The sequence below is a fragment of the Crocuta crocuta genome, unplaced genomic scaffold, assembly GCF_008692635.1.
Source record: "Crocuta crocuta isolate KB4526 unplaced genomic scaffold, BGI_CrCroc_1.0 scaffold108, whole genome shotgun sequence".
In the NCBI taxonomy this organism is placed as follows: domain Eukaryota; kingdom Metazoa; phylum Chordata; class Mammalia; order Carnivora; family Hyaenidae; genus Crocuta; species Crocuta crocuta.
This window is the reverse complement of record NW_027532825.1, coordinates 5,569,876-5,594,649: the sequence shown is the minus strand read 5'-3', so window position 1 is coordinate 5,594,649 and position 24,774 is coordinate 5,569,876. Positions and strand designations below refer to the sequence as shown.

General features: G+C 39.2%; 1 protein-coding gene across 1 annotated transcript in view; it reads left to right on the top strand.

The window, feature by feature from the left end:
* Nucleotides 1–24,774, top strand: part of HECW1 (HECT, C2 and WW domain containing E3 ubiquitin protein ligase 1) — a 249,067-nt gene that overhangs the window by 115,347 nt on the left and 108,946 nt on the right. The window contains exons 6-8 of the mRNA XM_077781155.1: nt 20,030–20,172; nt 23,048–23,148; nt 24,692–24,763. Of these exons, the coding sequence (XP_077637281.1) occupies nt 20,030–20,172; nt 23,048–23,148; nt 24,692–24,763 (316 nt within the window). The remainder of the gene's footprint in view (nt 1–20,029; nt 20,173–23,047; nt 23,149–24,691; nt 24,764–24,774) is intronic.

The following is a 24,774-nucleotide window of genomic DNA, read 5'->3' as shown; positions in this document are numbered from 1 at the left end:
TATTGAAGTTTTGCTGCTCTGTACCTCTGTTGGAATGACTGTAGCTGCATTCAGGTCAAAGAGCCCTAGTCTCTTATTTCAGCAAACAAGTTGTAACAGTTCAACTGTATCACAAGTATAAACAATCCTTTTACATTTTTTCTGAACATTGCCAGAATTTGTATTTCTTTTAAACAAGCAATGATGGCTGGCTGGCTTCTGTGCTATTCTTTTTAAGGTGCTATTAAAATTTATTAAACTTAAAAAACAAATCAATATAAGCCACCACATTGACAACATGAAGGAGAAAAATCATGTTTATCCCAGTAGATCCAGAAAATGTAGTTGATAAAATTTAATATTCATTCCTGATTTTTAACAACTTTAAGAGTTCTCAGTTTTGAGAATAGAAGACAACCTCTTCAAATCTGATAGAGGATTTAAAATAGTAATAATAAAACCCACATCATATTGAAGTACCTTTAAACATCATATTGAAATACTTTTCCTTGAAATTGAGAACAAGATAGGGGTACATGCTTTAGCCACTTCATTTAATATTTTACTAAGGATCCATTCAATGAAATAAGGCAAAAATAAAGAAAGGAAGACTGTACTCATTCTCAAATAACATTGTTGTTTAAGTAAATAGAGTAAAATAATTAATAAACTATTAGAATTAATAATTGAATTTAACAAGGTCACTAAATAAAAAGTTAATATATAAACATAAATCATATTTCTATGGGCAAATAGAAATAAAATTTTTAAAAAGATGCCATTTACAATAGCACCACAAGACATCATATACCAAGGAATAAATTTAACAAAAAGACCTCTACACTGAGTATTGCAACATTTCTAAGAGAAATTAAACCCAACTTAAATAAAAAGAGAGATGTTATATGTTTAAGAATTAGAAAATTCAATATTGTTAAGATATCAATTCATTCTCAAATTGATTTGTGGATTCAGGAAATCTCAATCAAAATCCTAAGAAGTATTTCTAATGTTACTTGACAAGTTAATTCTAAATCTATATAGAAATATGAAAAGCCAAGAATAGGCAAAAATGTTGAAGAAGAAAAGCAGAAGGACTTATGTTTCCAGATGCTGTGATTAATATAAAGCTGTAGGAATTAAGATGGTATGCATTGGCATAGAATAGACAGATATCTATTACGTATATTTAAGTAAATAGATTTGAATAACAAATTAGGTACATACACATTGTTTTATGACAATGATGATATATTGCAATATAGTAAGGGCAGGATAGCCTGTTCAAAATTTGGTGCTTGGTCAATGTGCTATGCACATAAAAAACAAATGAATCTTGAAATCAGTCTCATAGCATACACAAAAATCAATTCCCAATAGATTATAAATCTAGATATGAAGGTTTAACAGTAAAGCTTTGAATTTATAACATACAAGAATTCCTTCATGACTTTGTGGAAGCCAAAGATATGGCTTAAGTAGAGCATGGAAAATGTTAACCATAAAACAAAAGCTTACTTAATTCGATTAAAATGAAATTATGAATGTCTGTTCATCAAAACTCTACATTAAGAGCAAGCCTACATAGATAGCAAAGAACTAATATCTAGAATGCACACACTACCCCTATAAATCAAGAAGAAAAGGACAGACACTAGCAGAAAAATGGTCCAAAGACTTGAACAGACACCTCACAAAGGAGGTTGTCCAAATACCTTATATATATATATATATAAGTATACACGTATATATAAGTATATATATATACGTATACACATATATATATATATGTAAGGTTCTCAGCTTGATTAGTATCCAGGACTGAAAATTAAAAGTGCAGTGTGATACCACTGCACACCCACCAGAATGGCTAACATGAGGATATCAACAATAACTAATGCTGGTGAGGTATGGAGCAAGTAAGACTCTCACATTCTGCTGATGGGGTGGAGTGGGAGGGAGGAGGTGGAGAAAAGACATCAGTTAAGAGGCAGTTGCAGAAGCTAGGTGGGAGACGAGGAAGCTTGGGCCAGAATGGTGGCAGTGAATATAGAGAAGTGTAGGTGTAGCCATAATTAGCCATTATGCCTCACTTTTGTCTACTGAGTCCCTTCAATATCCCCCAGCTACTGTGCATTTAAAATAAGGCTCNGTAAAAAAAAAAAAAACAAGCACTCAAGCAACTAAGCCAAAAAAATTTAAATAAATAAATAAGTAGAAATCAGAAAAAAAAAAAATAGGGCTCTGGCATGTGAGAGGGACTTCAAACAGCACAGGTAGCTCAGGGAAGTTCCTAGTGGCTATGAGTCTATGCTAGTTACCAATAACCAAAACATTATTTTACAGTTAAATAAGCCACAAACCACTGCCCTGACAACTGGAAGTGTCAGATGTGGGCATAAACTCACAAGAGTCAGGTTTGGGCTGACCATTTAGAGGACTCTTCTAGAGGCCGAGTAGGAATAGATGGTTACCAGAGTTATCACATTTAATCACTCCTACAATATCACAAGTAGGTAAGAATGCTTACTGATTTCCCTGCAGGGAAATGGCCAAAACCCGACTGACCAAGCAGAGCAAGGGGACCAGGGTAGGCTACAAGCCCCATCCTCCAGAAATAATAAAGGACCCTGGCCAAGGCTCATGATCTCTGGAAAGTAAGGACAATTGCTAAATGATTACTGTAATCAGCCGGCCCTAACAGGTTTTAACCAAACTCCTTTTGGTTTCAAATAGATTGTTAACCTCAGTTCTGATTGTTAGAAATAGAGAGGTAATTTTGGGGCACCTGGGTGGCTCAGTTGGTTAAGCGTCCAACTTCAGCTCAAGCCATGATCCTGCAGTTTGTGGGTTCGAGCCCTGCATCAGGTCCTGTGCTGACAGCCTGAAGTCTGTTTCAGATTCTGTGTCTCCCTCTCTCTCTGCCCCTTCCCCACTCGTGCTGTCTCTCTCTGTCTCAAAAATAAGTAAACTATATAAAAATTTTATAAAAAAAGAAATTGAGAGGTAATTTAGTCAGACATTAAATCGTACTTTTGACCTTGACTAGGTTTCATAAACACAAAAATCACATTTATGGAAGAAAAGTATTCTTCAAAATGCAAAGCAGACACTGGTGGTGAGTGAGAATCCCTAACCAATAGCCTTCTCTCAGGGCAATAGTTTTTAGAAAGATTTTTTTGAAGTTCCCCTGTACAGACAGTGATCATCTAAGCACCAAATCAATTATTTTAATTGGTTAAACCAGGGGCTAAAAATTATCTGAAAGGAACTCATGAATGGAACACCCATGTAAAAACACAAGGGACTTGACTCTATAGTACTGCCTCTGGTTCCCAGGTGACGCCTGAGGCTCATCCACTGAACTCGGAGGCACATAGTTTGATTATTTACTGGTTGAAGTGCTCCTTAGACTTATCTGATAGCATCATTTTGCAGCCTCTGAGGAACTAAGGAGAAGAGGAGGTTTTGAGAGTGCAATAAAACCCAATGCTTACTAATTTCTCATGAAGGAATAGAGCAAGCTGAGTGTGAGCTGGCTCAGCCCATCCATCCAGTTGGATGGAGTTGACTCTCGTGGGCTCACGGCGGCCACTACGCACACCCTCTTCCCAGCACATTTAGTGAAGTCAGCTGTGTGGGAGTATTTATACTAAGAAAGCTTGCAAACACTAGAAATCAAAGATGGGTTGGGGGTAGTGCCTCTTTCACTGATCAAAATTTGTTAAGCTAATGCCATCCTGTAGGGCTGATGCCAAAAGTCAAAAGTGAGGCTAGAGTCATAGGACACCAATCTAAGTGGGTTTCTCAGCATAAAGCCTTGAGAGGTAAAGACGTCAAGTGCAAATGAGCCAAAGAGAAGATCTAGGAACCAAGGAAGAGAAGGATCAGGAATGATGGAGCGGGCATGTGGGAGATGCCCTGGGGGATTTCAGAGGCGGTGTGCAGTCGTGCCTAGTATACCTGTATAAGCTGGTCACATTTACTTTAAAGAATGAAAAAGCAAAGCCAATAGAGACTAACTCATGGAAACTGCGAAATCCTGTGGACTCTCTTTCCTTACTCTTAATAGAAAGTCTGCTTCAGCAAGGCCCATCTCTGACCATGATCCTGTCCTTTTCGGGGGCCCACGGCAGATCCTCATTTTTGCCTCCCTTACGCTTATCTCGCAGGAAGTAATGGCTGTGCCCTACAGATAAATTCCCAACTCATGTTAGGCTTTAATCTGTTTCACTTTCTCAGCTTTTTTGGTGCGTTGGGTAATTAACCTGGAAACATTTAATAAAGAAATGTGAACAAAAGCAAATATAGACAATAGCATTTTTAACGTTAAAAACATCAGGGGAAATCAACAGAATTCTTGTCATATTATCAATGGCTTTAATTCGCAATTTTGTTACAACTGAATTACTGTGTTAGGCTATTGATTTCATGTATTGTGGAATTATTATTATGGTACTAACTTGATTAACTAATCTCACATTTTGGGGGTTTGGTTTGTTTTAAAGACAGGATATGTATCTTGAAAAATCTTCTGGTAAACATTTAGGTCACTAACTATATCCATCTTTGGCTAAGAAAACATTACATTTAAGGGAGGCATTACTGGGTATGGGTATAACTTAGTGCATTTGTAAGAGAGACATACAGACAGAAGTAATAAAGCACAAGTCCAGCAATTTACAGAGTGGTTGTAAGAGGATATTATGCAGTCCACACATAACATGAAAGAGCAGATGGTAAATCCGCCTGATGGTGCAGAGAAGAGAAGGGAGTCTGGCCCTAGATGTTGGACCAGCTCTTTAGACATGGATGCCTTAGTGACCTGACTTTTCCTGTAAGCACACAAATACCAAATCTGAGGCCACACAGCGTATATACTCTTTTAAATATTCACATTTTAATATATTCTTTTCTATTTTTTGTTTATTTATTTATTTTGAGAGAGAGAGAGAGAGTACATGTGTACATGTGCACATGAGTAGGGGAAGTGCAGAGAGAGGGAGAGAGAGAGAGAGAGAGAGAGAGAATACCAAGCAGGCTCAGCACTGTTAGCTCAGAGCCCCACACAGGGCTTGATCTCACGACCATGGGATCATGACCTGAGCAGATAGCATGAGTGGGATACTTAACCAACTGAGCCACCCAAGTGCACCATAATATACCATTTTAAATATTCATCTCTCTTCTTATTGCTGGACACACACAAATGAATACCATACAGCCAGATAAAATAGTTTTAATGTAAGTGAGAAAAATGAAATCAGGAGAATATTTTAGTACAAAGATAAAATTAGTACATAAAAGAAATTTTCAAAGTCTTGTGCACCCACCCTCTAGAAGAACATTAAGAATGACCAAGGAGAAAAGGTCTTCTGACCTCAGAGGAAGGGTCACACAGGTAGTGTTCAGCCTGGAAGCCATACTGTGGTATTTTTCATATAAATGCTGCTTTTGATTTGCAGCCAATTTTGTTTAGGATTTTTGCAACTATGTTAATAAACAAGATATCTTTAATTTTCTTTTCTTTATCGTTGTACAGTTTGTATCAAAGGTGATCCTCAGCAGATCATTTGGGTAGCTGTCTGGTTTTTTTTTTTTTTTTTAATTTCCTTGAATATTTTAGATAAGATGGAGATTATCTGTTCCAAGGAGTTTTGGTAAAATTTACTTATAAAATGACCTAGTGACAACTTTTTAACATTATAATTTATTCAGTTTTCCTATTTCCTCTTGAATTTACTTTACAATTTTCCTAGAAAGTACCTATTATATATTTGTTTTCTATTTATTCTTTTAAAGTTGTTCATAAAAACATATACAAAATATACACAAGTATGGAAGTTATATGCTATGTATATATATATATATACATATGTATGATTTTTATAACCCTACTGTATCTCTTTTTATTAATCTGATGACTTGACTTAAAAATTATAAATTACAAGTCTGAGGAAAGGCCCTGAAAATTTTTAGATGGTAAACTCTCCAAGTCTTTCTTATTTGAAAATGTTTTTATTTTTCTTCACTCTTGAATGAGAGTTTAGGTAAGTATAAAACTCTAAGTTGACAATTGTTTTTCCCTCGGCACTTTGAACTATAACTGGACACAAAACACCAATTTCCCAAACTATGATTTACCTAATAACAGTTTACCACAGAACAACACACACACACACACACACACACACACACACACACGTGCCCAGGAAGGTGCCACAGTCAAATATGGAAATGCTGCATTCTATCTTGCAGACTTACAATGTACATTTGTGTAATTAAAGCCTTTGTGCTCTGACGAGCAAAGAACTGTTTCCCCTGTTTAGCCCAGTGCTTCTCATCAGAGCTGTCTCTTTTTTCTTTTTTGGGGGGTGGGGGGAAGGGGAACTGTCATCATCATGTGGAAAGCAGTTCAGGAGATACTACAGTGCACAGATTTAAATACTAACTAACAAAAAATAACTCCATGTACATATTCAGAAAGTCTCCTCATCCTGCTGTTACTTACCCTATTTTTAGATCACTGTCTTAGGTTTCTATTATTGTGTAACAAATTACCCCCAAATTCAGTAACATAAAACCACTGCTATTTAGTATCTCATAGTCCTGTAAGTCAGAAATCTGGGCTCACCTGCTGACAGGTTCTCTGCTCAGGGTCCGAGAGACTTAAATCAAGGTGTTAGCTGACCTGTGGCTTCATCTAGGCTTGTCTAGAGAAAAGATTATTTTCAAGATCATGCAGGTTGTTTGTTGAAAACCACTCTCAGCTACTAAGGGTTGTTCTCTGGTCCTTGCCATGTGGTCCTCGCCATCATCAAAGCCAGTAATGGAGACTCTCCCTTGCATCAAATGCCTCTCACACTTTGCATCTCTCTGACTTCAAAAAGTGCCAGTCTTTTTTAAAGGACTCATCTGATTAGATCAGGCCCACCCATATTATCTTCTTTGCTATTAATTCAAAGTCCCTACTTGTGGATGTGACATCTATCATGTTCGCAAGCCCCACCCACACTGTGGAGGGGATTATATGGGATGGGTGGGGAAGGGAGAATCTTGAGGGGTTATCTCCGAATTCTTCCTAGCATATTTATTAATTCTTCATTGACAGCCTGTGGGTGTCCATATCACACACCCAAATAAAGAGTTTCACTTTCCTTTCATTTCAGAAAAGTCCACTATAGCATAATCCTTATATTTATAGTCACTATAAATATATATATATATTTGTCTCTCTGTATATACATACATATATATATATTATATATGTAGATAATAGTCCATATAATAGTTCACTATAATATAACCTTTCGATTTTCTGCCAGAACAATAACTAGTATGGCTTGGGCACTGATGATTCAGTCTAGTATTCATAGAATATTTTGACTCATCCACAAGCTTGGATTGTATTTCACTTTTGCAGCATTGGTGTCTCATATGGAGTGGAATTACTTGAGGAAGTCATTCACTACCTCATTTATTGGTGTGCTCAATACGAAGGTAATGTGTGGCTTCTGTGCACAAAGAGCTTTACTAAAAACAGATACTACCTGTGCATCCGTATTAACCACAAGAATATAAATAGACTCTAGAGGGGATATTAAAGCAGCAGAAAGAATAGCTGCCTCTGTTAGCGGCTCCCAAAGTCAGAAGAGGCTTCACAGAATAAATTTTATGTGAATGAGATTTTAAAGGATGCATAGGAGTTTAGCATGGCCATGAAGTTGGGAAAAAAACCACTTCCAGGCAAATAGTAAGTCTGAAAATGTGTGAAAGAAAAAACTGAGTTCTTCGGGGAACGAGTATGTTAAATGGACCTGGAAAGGTTGGCAAGAGATGGACATTTAGATTTCATCCTGAAAATGAGAAGAAAAAGGAAGTTATTACCAGAAGAAGGAAGTGATCAGATCTGTGTTTCAGAGACATACCTTTATTGGCAACCATAAGAGAGAAGCTGAAGACAAGGAGACCAGTTAGGAACGGCAAGGGCCCTACCTGGGCCAGTGCAGCCAAAGCGAAGAGGAGAGAACGGAGAGTCAGGTAGAGAGTTTAGGCTCTGACGCACTGGATGGGTGCCTGCAGGTGGCAGAACAGTCAGGTTGGCCCAAGATGAACTACATCAGTGATGATGGAAATTCACCAACAACCCATGTGCAGATGGTAAAGCTCTCTTAGGGTTACCGTAAAGTAGAGACAGGAAAGTTAGTTAAGTTGCTTATGGTCACTCAGCGAACTTTGGTCTTTATTCGCGGTCTAGTACTTTATTCCCACCCCTTCTTAATAGGTGTTTTAAGGTATCGCCTTCAGAAGCCAAAGATTAGAGATGTGGTTGTAGATGTGGATAAGGATTGGGATATAGATACGGCTGTAGATAGAACATGTATGTATAATATACACTTTTGCATTTGATATATTTTATGTGTAATATATAATCATATACACATTACATATTTACACGCACACACATACAGATCTCGCTTCCCACTCAGCCAAGCCACGACTAAATCTTGGCCTAACTTTGCCATAGCAGTGGCTGCAAATAAAATTAATAATATACTATTGTGAAATTTAAGACTCTTAGAGCCTCATATAGAGCTGGTTGAAGCCCTGCCAAGATCCGGTTCATTTGCTCTTAGAAGAAATAGAAACTTCCTGGATATCACAAATTTGTAAGAGCAGCCTTCACTTTTCAAAACAGCTAGATTCCCTGCAGTTACAAGGCTCCGTGTCCCAGAAGGATCGTCTCTGGAACTCCCTTCCTGGCACAGAGTCAAGCCACACGTTGCTTAGAGGGGCAGGTCTTCTCCTATATTCAGACTCCAAGGGCACCCCTTCTTGGTATAAAACACTGTGTGGTTACTCATGATAGGAAAGAAGTTTCTCTTGATTCAATTATTGCTCTATTAACGAAGTTGTTTTTCTATCCTTGACATTAGCCAGCCCTGTTGTTGAGGGCCATTTTTAAATTCAATGAACAGTGCCACCTGGATTGAAAGCCACATACCATGCAAGGTTCCAAGGAAGAGTAGCTGCCCAGTTTGCATGCTCCATTTACTTCTTTCCAGCTTTCCTCCTCCTTGGAGAACTTTTGCATGGGAAGCAGCAGGCCTAGTCTATTTAACTTTCATTAACAATGAATAATGGTGTTGGCTGGATGGGACAAGGCAGCCTCTTGTGAACAGAACTGGTTGGTGTCTTATTTCCCCTTTATGCCCCACTGCAATAGAGGAGAGGCAAACTAGGTGCCCTTCTAACTGACCTATTTCACATAACAGTCAGGACCACTGTTAATCCCACATCACCAGTTACATAATCTTGGCTTCTAGTTAGTGTTCCTGCCTTACTCCTGAATATCTTCTCCTACCTCTTCAAAAGCATCATTACCTGAGTTAACCATCCCTACCTGTTTTCAGTTGTTAACCTTTCCTGACTTGCATAAATTTATAAATGAGTCACTATACTTCTGTTGTCTTAGACTGGGGTCATCTTTTCTCATCCCCCTTCCCTAAGCATCCAAGTGAAAATACTTTCCAGATCATGTTGAACATAGCTCTTAAATGTCCCACAACTATTTCCTCGTTTTTTATTATAGTTCCACCCTCATGTTGATCTCTGTATCATCTTAGCTACATTGAGGCAATAATGGGTCCCATTATTTACTCAGCCATGACCAAAAGAGACCTTTCTACCTGTGGTACTATCTGCCCTTTCTACCCAAGACTTACCATTATTATGGTTGATCACGGTCCATGAATGACCTATCAGACATACCATTTTCTTTAATCTCCTTGGTCTTTTTGACCTTCACTTCCACTCATCAGCAGCCATCTACTCCAATGCTTATACCCTAGATCTTGTTAAAATGTCACAAGCTCCTACAGTCGACTGTCCTTCCATACCCAACCCTCTATTTCCATCACTCTGTTTCCTGATTACTTTGGGACCTTCAGTCACTCAGCCGCTCTCTTCGTTCCTCCCACATGTCCTCAATCTTGGGAATCCAATCTTGGGAATTTGTGACTTCTGTCTCTCTTACGTGGCTCTCACTGGGATTTGGCCAGTCCACAAATCTGCTACCCTCTCCTCCTTCCCTGCCAGGATCCTCCCCATATCTCACTTGTCTCACCTGATCTGCCTGACTTCAGGTCTGACCTATGTATGGGCCACCTCCTCAGCATGACACCGCATTTCTCATTTCTCAGTGTATCTCATTTGCATGACTCAGATCCTTCAGTTACTCCCCGATGCCTTTGAGGCAAGTCCAAGCTCTGGACATGAAGCTGTTCATGATCTGGACCGTACTTCTCTACCCAGTTTTATCTTACAACAAGATCCCCACTCTAAGACCTAGAGGTAGCGAGCCACCCTCAGCCCCCAAAGGGACCTGTGCTTTCTGTGAACTTCAACCCCTTGCCCGTGACACTCTCTCCCTGGAATGTTCTTCCCACATATTCACCTGGCAGATATCAGCTTCTCTGTTAAGTCTCAGTGAAGGCATTGCATCCTCGGGGAAGTCATTTCTACCTGTCCATCAGGCTCCTCCCCACCATTATGGATCCTCTCTGTGTTTATCCATCTGGATGAGCCTTTTCAGACCTTCACTAAAGCACTTCCTATCTTACAGTTGTCTACTTGCAGCATAAAAACTGTGACTGTTAAGGTAAAAGATCTATGGCCCTGACACTTAAGGGTAGTGGCTGTGCCATCAGTACCCAGCTCAGAACCAGTGCTTAGCAAGTGTTTGTGAGTCAGTATATAATGTTCCCCTTCTTCTGAGTCATTGGCTCCTTTATTAGAGAGACTTAACTTCTGCCTCAATTGACTATTATGGAACTGCTGCCAGTTTAATTGCCAACTAAATATTCCCTTTAGTTAGCTACTCTTTTTACTTCAATAAGTTCAATTCATGGAAGTTCTTTTTATAAAAAATTTGCCTCGTTTTTTTTTCTGAAGCAAGATGGAACATAATAAATAAAGCATGTTATTTCTATAAATGGCCTATTGAGTAACAGTGCAACCAAAATAAATAAATTCCCTCACATACTGCAACACCAGTCTTAACATCTCTCTGGAAAACTGAATGTGGCATATGTAAGTGATTCTCAACAAGGGTGATTTTTCCCCTCAGGGGACATTGGGCAATGTCTGGAGACATTTTTGGTTGTCACAGCTTGAGAAGTATTACTGGCATCTATTGAGTAGAGACCCACTAACATCCACGGCTATTATTAAGAATGCCAAGACAAAAAAAAAAAAAAGATATTAAACTGGGGATTGAAGAATAGGTTATAAATCATTGAACTAAATATTTAAGCCACAGAAAAAGATTTAGATTATATCTAAGGAGAATTTCCCAACAATGAGATTATTTGATGTTAAAATGGATTGTTGTTGAGAGAACTGTGGCTCTTCACTCTGGGTGCACAGCAAAATACCCTGGGAAGCTGGAAACACTATCGGTACCCAGCTTCACCCCAAGGGTGTCTAATTTAATTAGTCAAGAATGGGATCCAGTCATGGGTATTTTTGTGAAAGCTCCCCTGATTATTCTGAGGAGAGCCTGGGCCGAGTACCAATGGCTCAAAACAAAAATAAGAGTTTCAACAACCTGTGCTCAAGCAAAAAGTAAACTTTTTGTTTGAAAGTTTACTTTTATGTGAAGTTTCCTTTTAGCCAAAAGGAAGCTTGATGCTGTAGGAATACTGCATGTATCACCCCAGCTCATGCCCAGGCCTTGGGCAGCTTCCTTTCTGCCCTTGCTGCCCAAGTGTAAGAGAGAGAGAGTTGGTGCCTAATATACAGCCAAGAAAGATAATCTCTTTAATGGAAAAGTGACCTAAGGAACTTTACTTCTCTGACCCTGGAGACACCTTTGTTTAGGATAGTCTCATGTTTATGCAGACATAAGGAGCCATTTATGTATTGGTTAGTCCAAGCATGTGTTCACAGCTCTTTAGGAAGCTTCCTAGGTATAATCTGAAACCAGCCCCCATCAGCAGAGGGCAGGGAGAGAGGAGGGAAGAGGCATGTCAGTCCAGGTTAGTAGGTGGCAGTTTTTAAAATAGCAAAGAGAACTTACATATGAGGTTTGCCTTGAGCAGCAGCAAGACAAATGGATCCCCACACACCCTCCAAATCTTAGAAGCTTATAAAGAGGCTTTAACTGGGTTCAATCACATGTGTCATGCAGGTATTTTCAACATCACATCACCATCTCAAGGCTATGTACTTGGAGCAGCCTCTGGGAGTGAGAAAGGCAAGCAGAACCCACATTCGAAGGACAGGGCTCAGGTGAGGAGCCTCTGAGCATCTGGGTCCAGCTCCTGGGTCATTTGGTGGTGTTTTTGATCACATTCCCCAACACTATTAGAGTTGTTCTTAAACACTCACGAACAAAAAGAAGATGAAGTGGGAAATGGCCAGAATTTAGAACCTAAGAATGTTCAGGGTTGGCTCCTTCCTTTGACACATTGGTTATCTTTCACAGGTGAACTGGGATTTAAAAAAAAAAAAAAAGACAAAATTCCCCCAATAAAAGGGTTTGGAGCAATAATGCATCTTTTCCAAAGATCTTTTGCAGATACATTTCATAAATTTCTCTTTTGTCCAATAACCATTCCATTTCTCTGAGTAGAAAGACAGAGGAGGCATTAGTAATAGGAAAATTGTAGCTTTTGTCTGTGTTGTAGGCATTTGAACCAGGCCTTATAGATTATTACAAACAGCTTTAGAATCAGTGATCATTAAGGGACAGCTGAAAAGAGGTAGTCAATTTGGAAAAAGTGCAATAATTAGAAAGTCAAAAGGAGAAGGAGGTAGGACAGAGGGTTCCTGACTTACGATGGTTGGACTTAGTTTTTCAACTTTATGATGGTGTGAAAAGTGATGTCCAGTGAGTAGAGACTATACTTCAGATTTTTATTTTGATCTTTTGGGCTAGCGTTATGTGTGTGATAACTGTCATGTGATGTTTGGCTTGTCTAGTGATGCTCCCAGTCAGCCACGTGATCATGAGGGTCAACAACTGGTACACTTACAACCATTCTGTTTTCACTGTCAGTACAGCATCCAATAGGTTACATGAGATATTCAACATTTTATTATTTTAAAAAAAGGTTTGTGCAAGATGATTTTGCCCACCTGTAGGGTAATGTAAGTGTTTTGAATATGTGTAAGGCAGGCGAGGCTAAGCTACTGATGTTCTGTAGGCTAGACCTATTGAGTGTATTTTTGTCTTAGGATATCTTTAACTTACAATGGGTTTATTGGGATGTAACTCCATCATTAAGTAAAGGAAGATCTGTAGTGGATGTGGCAGGTTGAATCTGGATAGAGCAAAAATGGAAAGAAAGAATACAGTTCAGAGTGCCTTGGTGGCTTAGTTGGTTAGGCATCTGACTTTGGCTCAGGTCATGATCTCACAGTTTGTGAGTTCAAGCCCCACATCGAGGTCTCTGCTGTCAGCCCAGAGCCTGCTTCGGATCCTCTTCTCCCCCTCTCTGTGTGTCTCTCTCTGTCTCTCAAAAATAAATACTAAAAAAGAATACATTTAATCTAACATGGCATGGGCCTTTTTTGCCATTCATTCTACAATTGAAGATGCTGAGCGTCAGCGAGGTTGTAAATGAGACTCAAGAACTTGGATGTGCAGAGTCAGAAATAAAACCCAAGTCCATCTCTCTCCAAAGTTTCCTCAAGGTTTTCATGTAAAAGCTAGGTCAGCAGAAGCAGCCAGGTGAAACAGCTCATCCACACTGTCAGTGCAGAACCCAGTGTGGGGCTCAAACTCATGAACCGTGAGATCATGAAATGAGCCAAAACCAAGAGTTGGACACTTAACCAGATGAGCTACCCAGGCATCCCTGCTCACTGGTTCTTAAAAGAAGCTCACATAGCTGGGGGTTTACATGGATTCCAATAACCATTGCATAGAGTAAGGGCCTTGATATTTGGGTAGAGGGGTGGGTATATGGAAAGGCTGAGAAGGAAGTCCCTATGTAGGGAGGAGAGAACGCCCCCAAATTTCAGGGTGAGTTTTGCTATTCTTGCTATTAAAATTGATTGATTGTAATTCTTTCTAGTTTTTTTATTCATATAACTCGTTTTCTTATGATCATGAATTAAATGTTTCCTGCTCTTACCACTTAGCATTGTAAAACAAGCATTTTCTATCTTTTGTTTAACATGTTACAATATTATTATAAATTATTGTACTTTAGAAAATTATAAACTATTCTATTATATGCATTTACTACAATGTACCTAACCTATTGTTGAGCGTTTAGGTTAGGATATTTATTACTGTACACTTGAGAATGGAATTACTGGATCAAAGATATAGAAGTTGTTTTTTTTTAAAATATTTTTATTTATTTCTAGGAGAGAGAGAGAGAGAGACAGTGTGAGCAGGGGAGGGTCAGAGAGAGAGGGAGTCACAGACTGAAACAGGCTCCAGGCTCTGAGCTGGCAGTCAGCACAGAGCCCGACGCGGGGCTCGAACCCACGAACTGCGAGATCATGACCTAAGCGAAAGTCGGACGCTTAAACGTCTAAGCCACCCAGGTGCCCCAAGATATAGAAGTTTTGATGACCTGAAACAGTTAAGGGGGGCTGGATTCTTGCTTAGATAGGCCTTCTTAAAAGAGTACCTATTCCTAGCTTGATCCTCAAGCTTAGCCTGTCCATAAATTCTGTTGTTAGTATCGGTAATGATAGGTTCTTAGGAATCGTATAGAAGTGGACTAAACTAACGTATAATTGAAATTATAAGTACTACATGGAGGTATGGAAATCATTAGTGCTGTTTGCCAAATAACTCTCCACCTCTGGACATACTATAGGATTGTACTTTCTGCTGCTGGTGGTTGGCTGAGACATGAGTCTAGTTCTGATGCAGAGTAGGGTTTGGGAGAGAATACTTATTTGCCAGAAATCTCCAGAGTCCTCTATCCTTTACTGGCAAATTTTGAGAGGGTGTCTCCTCGATCAGCTTGGCTTCTTGAATGACTAATGACCAGACAGGCCTCTGCCAGCCCTCAATGGCAGAGTGAGCAAGGAACAAAACTTTACCATCAAAAGTCACTGAGACTTGGAATTTGGTTGTTACTGCAGCACATTTTAGCCTGTCGTCACAGTACAAAGGAGATTTTTAACATTAGCACGTTTAACATATTTAATCTCTGTAATTAGAAATCAACTAAAGTTAAAAGATTGCTGTTAGAAATGAATCACAATAAAAAGAAATAATTATATATTTCAACTGTTACACAGCTTAAGAGTACTGTAATGTTCAATATCATTAACACACTCCTCCCCAGATAGTCTGAGCTGGGCAATGCCAACATGTACCTCCCTCTCCTTTCCAACACTTTTTTTTTTTTTTTACTTATCAAGTTTTATTTTAATTCCAGTATAGCTAATATATCATGTTATATTAGTTTCCAATGTACAATACAGTGATTCAACAATTTCGTAGATCACCCGGTGCTCGCCACAAGTGCACTCCTTAATCTCCATCGCCTATTTCACCCCTCCCCCCACTCTGGTCCGGGAACCATCAGTTTGTTCTCTACAGTTCAGAGTCTGTTTCATGGTTTCTCTCTTTCTCTCTCTCTCTCTCTCTCTCTCTCTCTCTCTCTCTTTTCCCCTTTGCTCATTTGTTTTGTTTCTTAAATGCCACATAGGAGTGAAATCACATGGTATTTGTCTTTCTAGGATTTATTTCATGTTACATTACTTTCTCTAGCTCCATCCACATTGTTGTAAATGGCAAAGATTCCATTCATTCTTATGGCTGAATAATATCCCATTGTGGCATAATATCCCATATGCCACATCTTCTTTATCCATTGATCTAGCAATGGAAATAGGGACTGCTTCCATAATTTGACTATCGTAAATGATGATGCAATAAACATAGGGGTGCATATATCCTTTTGAATTAGTTTTTTAAATATTTTTTGGGTAAATACACAGTAATGCCATTACTGGGTTGTAGGGTAGTTTTATTTTTAATTTTTTGAGGAACATCCATACTGTTTTCTACAGTGGCTTCACCAGTTTGCATTCCCACCAATAGTGCACAAGGGTTCCTTTTTCTCCAAATCCTCGTCAACACTTGTTGTTTCTTGTGTTGTTAATTTTAGAAATTCTGATAGGTATGAGGTGATATCTCATTAAGTTTTGATTTGCATTTCCCTGATGATGTGTAGTGTTGTGCATCTTTTCATGTGTCTGTTGGCCATCTGGATGTCTTCTTTGGAGAAATGCCTGTTCATATTTTCTGCCTATTTTTAAATTAGATTATCTGTTTTTTGGGTGTTGAGTTTTAAAAGTGCTTTATATATTTTGCATACTAATCCTTTATCAGATATGTCATTGGCAAATACCTTCTTCCATTCTATAGGATGCCTTTTAGTTTTGCTGATTATTTCCTTCATGGTACAAAAGCTTTTTATTTTGGTATAGTCTCAATAGTTTATTTTTGCTTTTATTTCCCTTGCCTCAGAAGATATATCTAGAAAAATGTTGCTACAGCTAATGTCAGAGAAATTGCTGCCTGTGCTCTATTCTAGAATTTTTGTGGTTTCAGTTCTCATATTTAGGTCTTTTATCCATTTGTGAATTTATTTTTGTATATGGTGTAAGGGTCCAGTTTCATTCTTTTGCATGTTGCTGTCCATTTTTCACAATATCATTTGTTGAAGAGACTATCTTTTTCCCATTGCATATTCTTTCCCGCTTTGTCAAGATTAATTGACTATATAATTGTGGGTTTATTTCTGGGTTTTCTGTCCTGTTCCATTGATCTATATGTCTGTTTTTGTGCCAATACCATATCATTTTGATTATTACAGCTTTGTAGTATGACATGAAGTGTGGAGGTAGCTTTTCTCCAGTTTTGCTTTTCTTTTCTAAGATTTCTTTGGCTATTCAAGGTCTTTTGTGGTTGAATACAAAATTTAGGATTGTTTGTTTCAGTTCTGTGAAAAATGCTAGTATTTTAGTAGGGATTGCATTAATTCTGTAGTTTACTCTTCCAATCCATGAGCATGGAATGTCTTTCCATTTCTTTGTGCCTTCGTCAATTTCTTTCATCAGTGTTTTATAGTTTTTAGACTATGGGTGTTCACCTCTTTGGTTAAGTCTTTTCCTAGGTATTTTATTATTTTTGGTATAATTATAAATGAGATTGTTTTCTTAGCTTCTCTTTCTACTACTTCATTATTAGTATATAGAAATATAACAGGTTTATGTACATTGATTTTGTATCTGCATTCATTTATCAGTTCTAGCAGTGTTTTGGTGGAATCTTTCAGGCTTTCTATATAGAATATCATGTTGTCTGCAGACAGTGAAAATTTGACTTCTTCCTTACCAATGTGGATGCCTCTTATTTCTTTTTGTTGTCTGATTGCTGTGGCTAGGACTGACTATGTTAAATAACAGTGGCAAGAGTAGACATCCTTGTCTTGATCCTGAGCTTAGGGGAAAAGTTCTTAGTTGTCGTCCATTGAATATGATGTTCACTGTGGGTTTTCATATAAAGCCTTTATTATGTAGAGGTATGTTCCCTCTAAACCTACTCTGCTGAGGGCTTTTATCATGAAGGGGTGTACTTTGTCAAATGCTTTTTCTTCATCTATTGAAATGATCACATAGGTTTTTATCCTTTCTCTTGTTGATGTGAAGTTTTGGTTTTAGGGTAATGCTGGCCTCATAGAATAAATTTGGAAGTTTTCCTTCCTCTTCTATTTTTTGAAATAGTTCAAAAAGAATTGGTATCAACTTTTCTTTAAATCTTTGGTAGAATTCCCCTATAAAGCAATCTGGTCCTGGACTTTTCTTTGTTGGGAGTTTTTTTGTTTTGTTTTGTTTTGTTTTTTTATTTATTTCTAGGAGAGAGAGAGAGAGAGAGACAGTGTGAGCAGGGGAGGGTCAGAGAGAGAGGGAGATACAGACTCTGAAATAGGCTCCAGGCTCTGAGCTGGCAGTCAGCACAGAGCCCGACGTGGGGCTCAAACCCACGAACCATGAGATCATGACCTAAGCAAAAGTCGGACGCTTAACCGACTAAGCCACCCAGGCGCCCCAGGAGTTTTTTGATTAGTGATTCAATTTCCTTGAATTGGTCTGCTCAACTTTTCTATTTCTTTCTGCTCCCATTTTGGTAGGTTATATGTTTCTAGGAATTTATCCTTTTCTTCCAGGTTGTCTAATTCATTGGCATAAAATTTTCATAATATTCGCTTACAATTGTTTATATATCTATGATGTTAGGTATTATTATTCCTCTCTCATTTGTGATTTTAAGTTCTCTCTCTCTCTTTCTCTCTCTCTCTCTCTCTCTCTGTCTCATGAGTTTGGTTAGAGATGTATCAATTTTGGTGGGCTTTTTCCAAAGAATAAACTCCTGGTTTCATTGGTCTGTTCTATTGTTTTTTTAAGTTTCTATGTCATTTCTTTCTGCTCTAATCTGTATTGTTTCCTTCATTCTGCTGTTTTGTGGTTTTGTTTGTTCTTCTTTTTCTAGCTCCTTGAGGTATAAGGTTAGGTTGTTTATTCCTTTTCTATACTTTCATTTCTGGCCATGCCAAGTTCTGATAGTCACAGTCTTCTTTAATTGTTGTTGCCTTTATTTTAAAAGTCATGGGGTATGTTACTTTAAAAATGAACAATTTAGAATCAAATGAAAAAGATCTGCTTTCTGTCTTCCCTACTAACCTACCTCCTGGGGTTGAGTTTGGAGTATATCCATCCAGACAGTTTCTTTGCAGTTCCAAGTACAAATGAAATCCCACTCTTCATATTCTTAACATCTTGCTTTTTTACTTTGTTTTTCAAGTATCTATTCATGTTGGTGCATATTTATTTACATGTTTCTTTTGAATGACAGCAGAGATGTCAATTTCAAAGATTTAGTATCCTTAATTTAACTGGTATCCTATTGATAGACATTTTTGGTCTTTACACTCTCTTGCTATGGTTAATGGTCCAGTGAATATCCTTATAAAATATATACTTTGCATACTTGTGCAAATTAATCCAGAGGAAAAAGTTCTAGAATTAGAATTCTGAGTTGCAGGGAATTTGCAGCTTAAATGCCAATAAATATTGCCAGTTCCCTTCCCAAAGGTTGAAGCAATTGAATGGGATTGTACATCAGTACAGTGTGAGAGTTCTTTTCCCACTCTCAAGAATGCAAGGTACTATCAAACATTTTTAAATCTCTGCCATTATAACCATAAAAAAGGGGTATTTTGTTATGGGTTTTTTTTCTTAAAGAGTTTATTGTCAAGTTGGTTTCCATATAACAGCCAGTGCTCATCCCCACAAGTGCCCTCCTCCATGCCCATCACTCCCTTCCCCCTCTCCCCCATCAGCCCTCAGCTTGTTTTCAGCATTCAAGAGTCTCTCGTGGTTTGCCTCCCTCCCTCTTCCCAACTATTTTGCCCCTTCTTCTCCCCCACGGTCCTCTGTTAAGTTCCTCCTAATCCTCCTATACATGCAAACATATGGTATCTGTCCTTCGCTGCCTGACTTATTTTGCTCAGCATAACACCCTCAAGTTCCATCCACGTTGCTACACATGGCCAGATTTCATTCTTTCTCATTGCCATGTAGTATTCCATTGTATAGATAAACCTCATCTTCTTGATCCATTCTCAGTTGATATAACCATAAAAAAGGGGTATTTTGTTATTGTTTCAAGTGCATTTCCTTAATAATAGGTGAGTTTGTGCTTGTTCTTTCTCTAAATATGTTAATACCTTTAGTATAGTGAGGCCTAAGTGGATTCTTTCTCCTAAAGGTGAGTTGTTTTTATTATTTAAATCTCAGAGAATAGTCTTATTTCTAAACATTGAAGAAGTACCTCAATGTTATTGTTACTCATTTACTGAATAAACGGGACTCACAGTATTTCTAAGACCTTGATATATATATTGCCACCAGGATATTTTATAATGACCTCATCCAAGGCAGATGGGCTGGGAATTGGCCAGCCTTTGCACCTCTCAGTTAATTAATGTGACCTATTATTTCATTGCAGCAATTCAGCTTTGTGTCTTTACCCACTGATGTACTGGAAATTGAGGTGAAAGACAAGTTTGCTAAGAGCCGCCCCATCATCAAGCGCTTCTTGGGAAAGCTGTCGATGCCTGTTCAAAGACTTCTGGAGAGACACGCCATAGGGTAAACCTGTGACTGAGACCTCACTATCACTAAGGCTTCAGCGAGCTGGCGAAGGGAGGCCTGCAAGCTGCAATAATATAGTCTCGTGGTGGTATTGAATCTCCTTGGCCTCTCTCATTAATTCTACTGCTCAGGCTACAACATTCTATTAAACAAACCCTTCCCTTTCCCCTTGTCTGTGTACCACTGGTTACTTACACAAGAGAGCAGAAAATCCTAAGACAATATTGAAAGAATCCCTTAATACAGCATTTTTCTCAACAGGTAGAAATTAACATTTGTTTTAGCATGAAGAATATTATTTCTGCTTGTGGGATTTAATCATTTGAGATGTTTGTATTACAAGATCAAATGCTGGGTTACTAGAGTAGAGAGACTTAGAAAATGCTGGTACTTATAGAAAATGCTAGATAGTATGTATGAAATTTTAAAAGCATGAGTTGTCATGGACAACTGCAATTATGTTACTTGCAGAATTCAGTTGTATATAAGAATGTGTCTGTATCTTTTACATTCATGTCCACTCATGATTCCCATTAAAGTGAACTCTTACAAGGGAAAATATTTATATATAATGTATGTTTCCTTAGTTAACAGCTACTCTATTTGAAAACACTATATATGGCTCTCTGGCCATATAAGTATACTATCCTTACATTCATGTAATCCTTAGAATGATATCACAGGAATGAGGAGAATTTACAGAATTTCCAAGTGTCTTCATTTAAAGCTTTTTGGATTTTCAGGACTTTGGAATCACTAATGATGATCATAGGGACAATTTAATTAGAACCACGTGTACAGCTGTGTGCATATACACATACCATTAACTCTCAAGCCAAAGGCAGAGACATGTATGGAGCTACAGCCATGTGTCAAACACAGTGCTTGCACTTTCCATTTATGGCTGTGAGGATTAACTAAGCAAACAATTGTACACAAAGAATGCAAAGGAGTCCCTGGTACATAGAGACTAAACTACTCCAAACTGTTCATTTTTTAAAATAGCATATTACGTGACTTAAAATAAAGACAACTCAGAAGGCTCCCTTGATTCCTTTGCCTGTAACACCACAACCTTTCAATGGCTCTCTGCTTGCCCTGAAGTCCTGTAAACAGACCACGTCAGCTGCACGTGGGATATCACTGGCCGCCTTGAACTTTTTATTTAGTAGTCCTGCCTTATGCCTCTGGCTGGATAGAAGTTATTTAAAGGCAGGCCCCTGCATTACATGCTTTGTATCAACGGTGTCACTTTTCACATGGCACAGGCTTAAAAGATATTTGTTGATAAAATGGGTGAGAAGCAAAAAGAAAGAAAAGCCTGGAATAAATGCGAAGCATAACAAGTTTAGTTTTAGCCTCAATGCCTGATTGTCTTTAGGTCTCTGCTGATTTCAACTAGGCTTTGGGTTCAGGACCTCTTTCCTATGGTCATAGCAATTTGCTTCATAATATTGACCAAAGCCCTTTCTAAATAAACAAAATATTGTGATTCTGTTTTTCTTGCATATAATGTTTTATTTAATGGATCTCCTAGGAACTTCAAACACTAAACTATGGTTTATCAAAGAAATATATTAAGTCAGTGGGTCATTGGGATATATGTTGTTGCATAATGCTGGTCTTTTCTAGAAACATTAAAACCCTACCAGCAAGTGATTTACCTTTAGATTTTAATGTGACCAGTGAATAAGTGGAATGAATACAGAATCATCTGAGTAACCAATAGTTTGGGAATATGTCTTGATGATGATGATGATGATGATGTAAACTGGATTTGTTAATTCTTGAATATCCCAAGGTAGTAACCTTTCCTAATTAGGCCCTGGTGGGGAGGCAATGTACTCTGCTGAAGCTACATTGTTGATGGAACTATAAAAGCGAAGTTTCAAGTTGACTTCCCCTGGATAACTTTCTTCTTAGCAATTGAGAAATTGCCCTGAGGGGGCAGAGGGGATGATGCCAGACTCCAGGGTGGAGTTTCAAGGTGTGTATATGGGGCCATAGTGTTGGTGTAGTTGGACACCAGCCTACAAGTCTTGCTGCGGTCCATCCTGCAGCAAGCCCCCTTCTGAAGCACTCCACAGCTCCTCACATGGAGGAGGTGACTCTGGCAACCATGACGGCATCTTCCGTAGACATTATGTATATGTGCCGCAAGACATGCATCTGTTGCTGGTGATGTCCATTATTAAGGGCATATTTGGAAAATGTCAGCCTGCACAGGAAAAGCAAGCAAAGATATCCATGCCTTTTTTGTTATCATCATTGTTTTTTTTTGGGGGGGGGGTTCTTTTGGCTTAGAACACAGGTTGACAGGAAATTTTCTGTAAAGGGCCAGGTAGTAAATATTTTAGGTTTTGTAGACCATCCAGTCTCTGTCCCAACTACTCAAGTCTGCCATTGTAGCATGAAAGCAACCCCAGACAATAAGTAAATTAATAAGCATGGCTGCACTCCAATAAAACTTTTATTTGAGGAACTGTAATTTGAATTTCATTCCATTTTCATGTGTCACAAAATATTACTTTTTTTTTTTTTTTGCTTTTTCACAACCATTTTAAAATATAAAAAGCTCATGGCTGTTTAAAAATAGGTGGTGGGCCAGATTTAGCCCCTGGGCTGTAGTCTGCTGACTCCTGCTTTAGAATATTCAAGAAGGATTTCCTTGAAATTTTACATTGTTGTTGAGCAGATGTAATTTCCCATCTTCACCTTAAGACCATTTTCTATATACCTGAGTGGATCATCACCTCCTATTAGCAGGGCCTCCCTAGGCTCGCCTACTTCACCTGCAGGCATAGAAACCATGCTGTATAATCTTTAAGGAGAGATATTGACCAGATGTGTAATGGTGTTTCTTTCCTTCTAGGGATAGGGTGGTCAGCTACACACTTGGCCGCAGGCTTCCAACAGATCATGTGAGTGGACAGCTGCAATTCCGATTTGAGATCACTTCCTCCATCCACCCAGGTATTTTTGGCATGAATTCATGTCTCGTCCTTGCGGAGGGTCAGTGTGGTTCCTTTCTCTAAAGTACAATAACCATGGTTCTCTCCAGACATGTCTTAGGTTTTGTGGTTCTCTCTCTTCTCCATTTGAGGCCCAGAAGCCAGTGATCTGTTCTGGAAGCCAGATTGCTGTCCCCTTGATTGAGAGGCTCCTCTTCATTCTGGTGACCCAAAGGTAGAGGGTAGACAGTGGAGTGGGAACTGAAACTGAGGCCAGTGTGGGTATGGAGCCATGTCTGGTTTATCATTTTACCCCCCGCACCCACATAGGAGGTGCTCAACAGATACTTAATCATTACATACATGAATGAATGGATGAGAAAATGAATGAATGTGACACATATCATATTACTGAAGAACTATTATTATCTAATGGATTTATCACAGGGCACAATGAAAAACATAAGTTGGAGAGAAAACTTCAGAATCATCCAGTGACCAGTTTTTCAAGCCAAAACATTTTTCCAAATGAGAATGATGAGATGCCTCATAATTGCACTTTTGTTCTTCTCCTGAACCCCCATACTAAGTGTAGATCGTGCTGAAAAGTAGCCAGTCCTTCCGGGCCACATTTATGACTTGCTGTTCAAGCTAATGAGACTTTGAAAACTCAAGGTCTGGAGTTTATCACTGCCCACTCATTAAAGTCCAGTGTACCTGTCTATGCCCAATATATAATGACGATTGTAAGAAAACATGCTGACTGTTTGGTCCTTTCACTCAGCCTTTTCTTCATCCTGAGAATAAAATGGACTCTTCCTACACTGTAGGAAAAAAAAGAAAAAAAAAAAAAGAGGCCTTTTGGCTCACCAAGAGAGATCATTCTGCTTCAATGAGTCTATTGCACTGGTGCTTTTGAAGTGGGAAGTTCACACTGGGCTGGCATCCAATAGATAAAGCACTTGGGGGAAGGAAGATGTAAACAGTGGTGGCCGCTCCTTGAATGGTTGCTTGATGTAGGGACCTTGTTTCTTTTCCATTGCAACCACCTCCAAATATCGGAGGCCCCCGGGTCTGAGCTACTGAAGGACCTTGGCCGCTCCCATCAGCTGGCCATTTTCTCCTCTGTAGTTGCTAAGAACCCAGCTTTCCGGTTCTGCCACCTGGGGACCCAGCCAGAGGAAACACTCTGAGCAAGTGTTAGCCTTGCCTGCCAGGCGCAAGGCCGTCTAAACCCCACGGCCTCTCTGCTGTGTTCCCCGAAGCCAGCGTGCTGAGCACCCGCCATGTGCCGGGAACTGGGTAGTTCTAGCTTTGCATAGTTTTACCCAAACTATGAATTCCCTTGAAACACAATCCTGATCTCTATCCCAATAGCAAATTGTCATCAGCGGAAGGAGCAGTCCGTAAGGGTCCGCTGCAGCGGAGCCCTGGCCTGCGGGAAGCCCTCCAGCCCCGCGTGCAGCCGCCGCACGCCGGGGCCCCTCAGCACGCGTGCACGGCGGGCACACTCACGACCCGCCACGCGCTCTCCCTTACACGTGCCCTTTTCCTCTCGCCCGCAGATGACGAGGAGACGTCGCTGAGCGCCGAGCCCGAGCCCGCGGACGTGCAGGACAGCCCGGCGAGCAGCCGCGGCGCGAAGCCT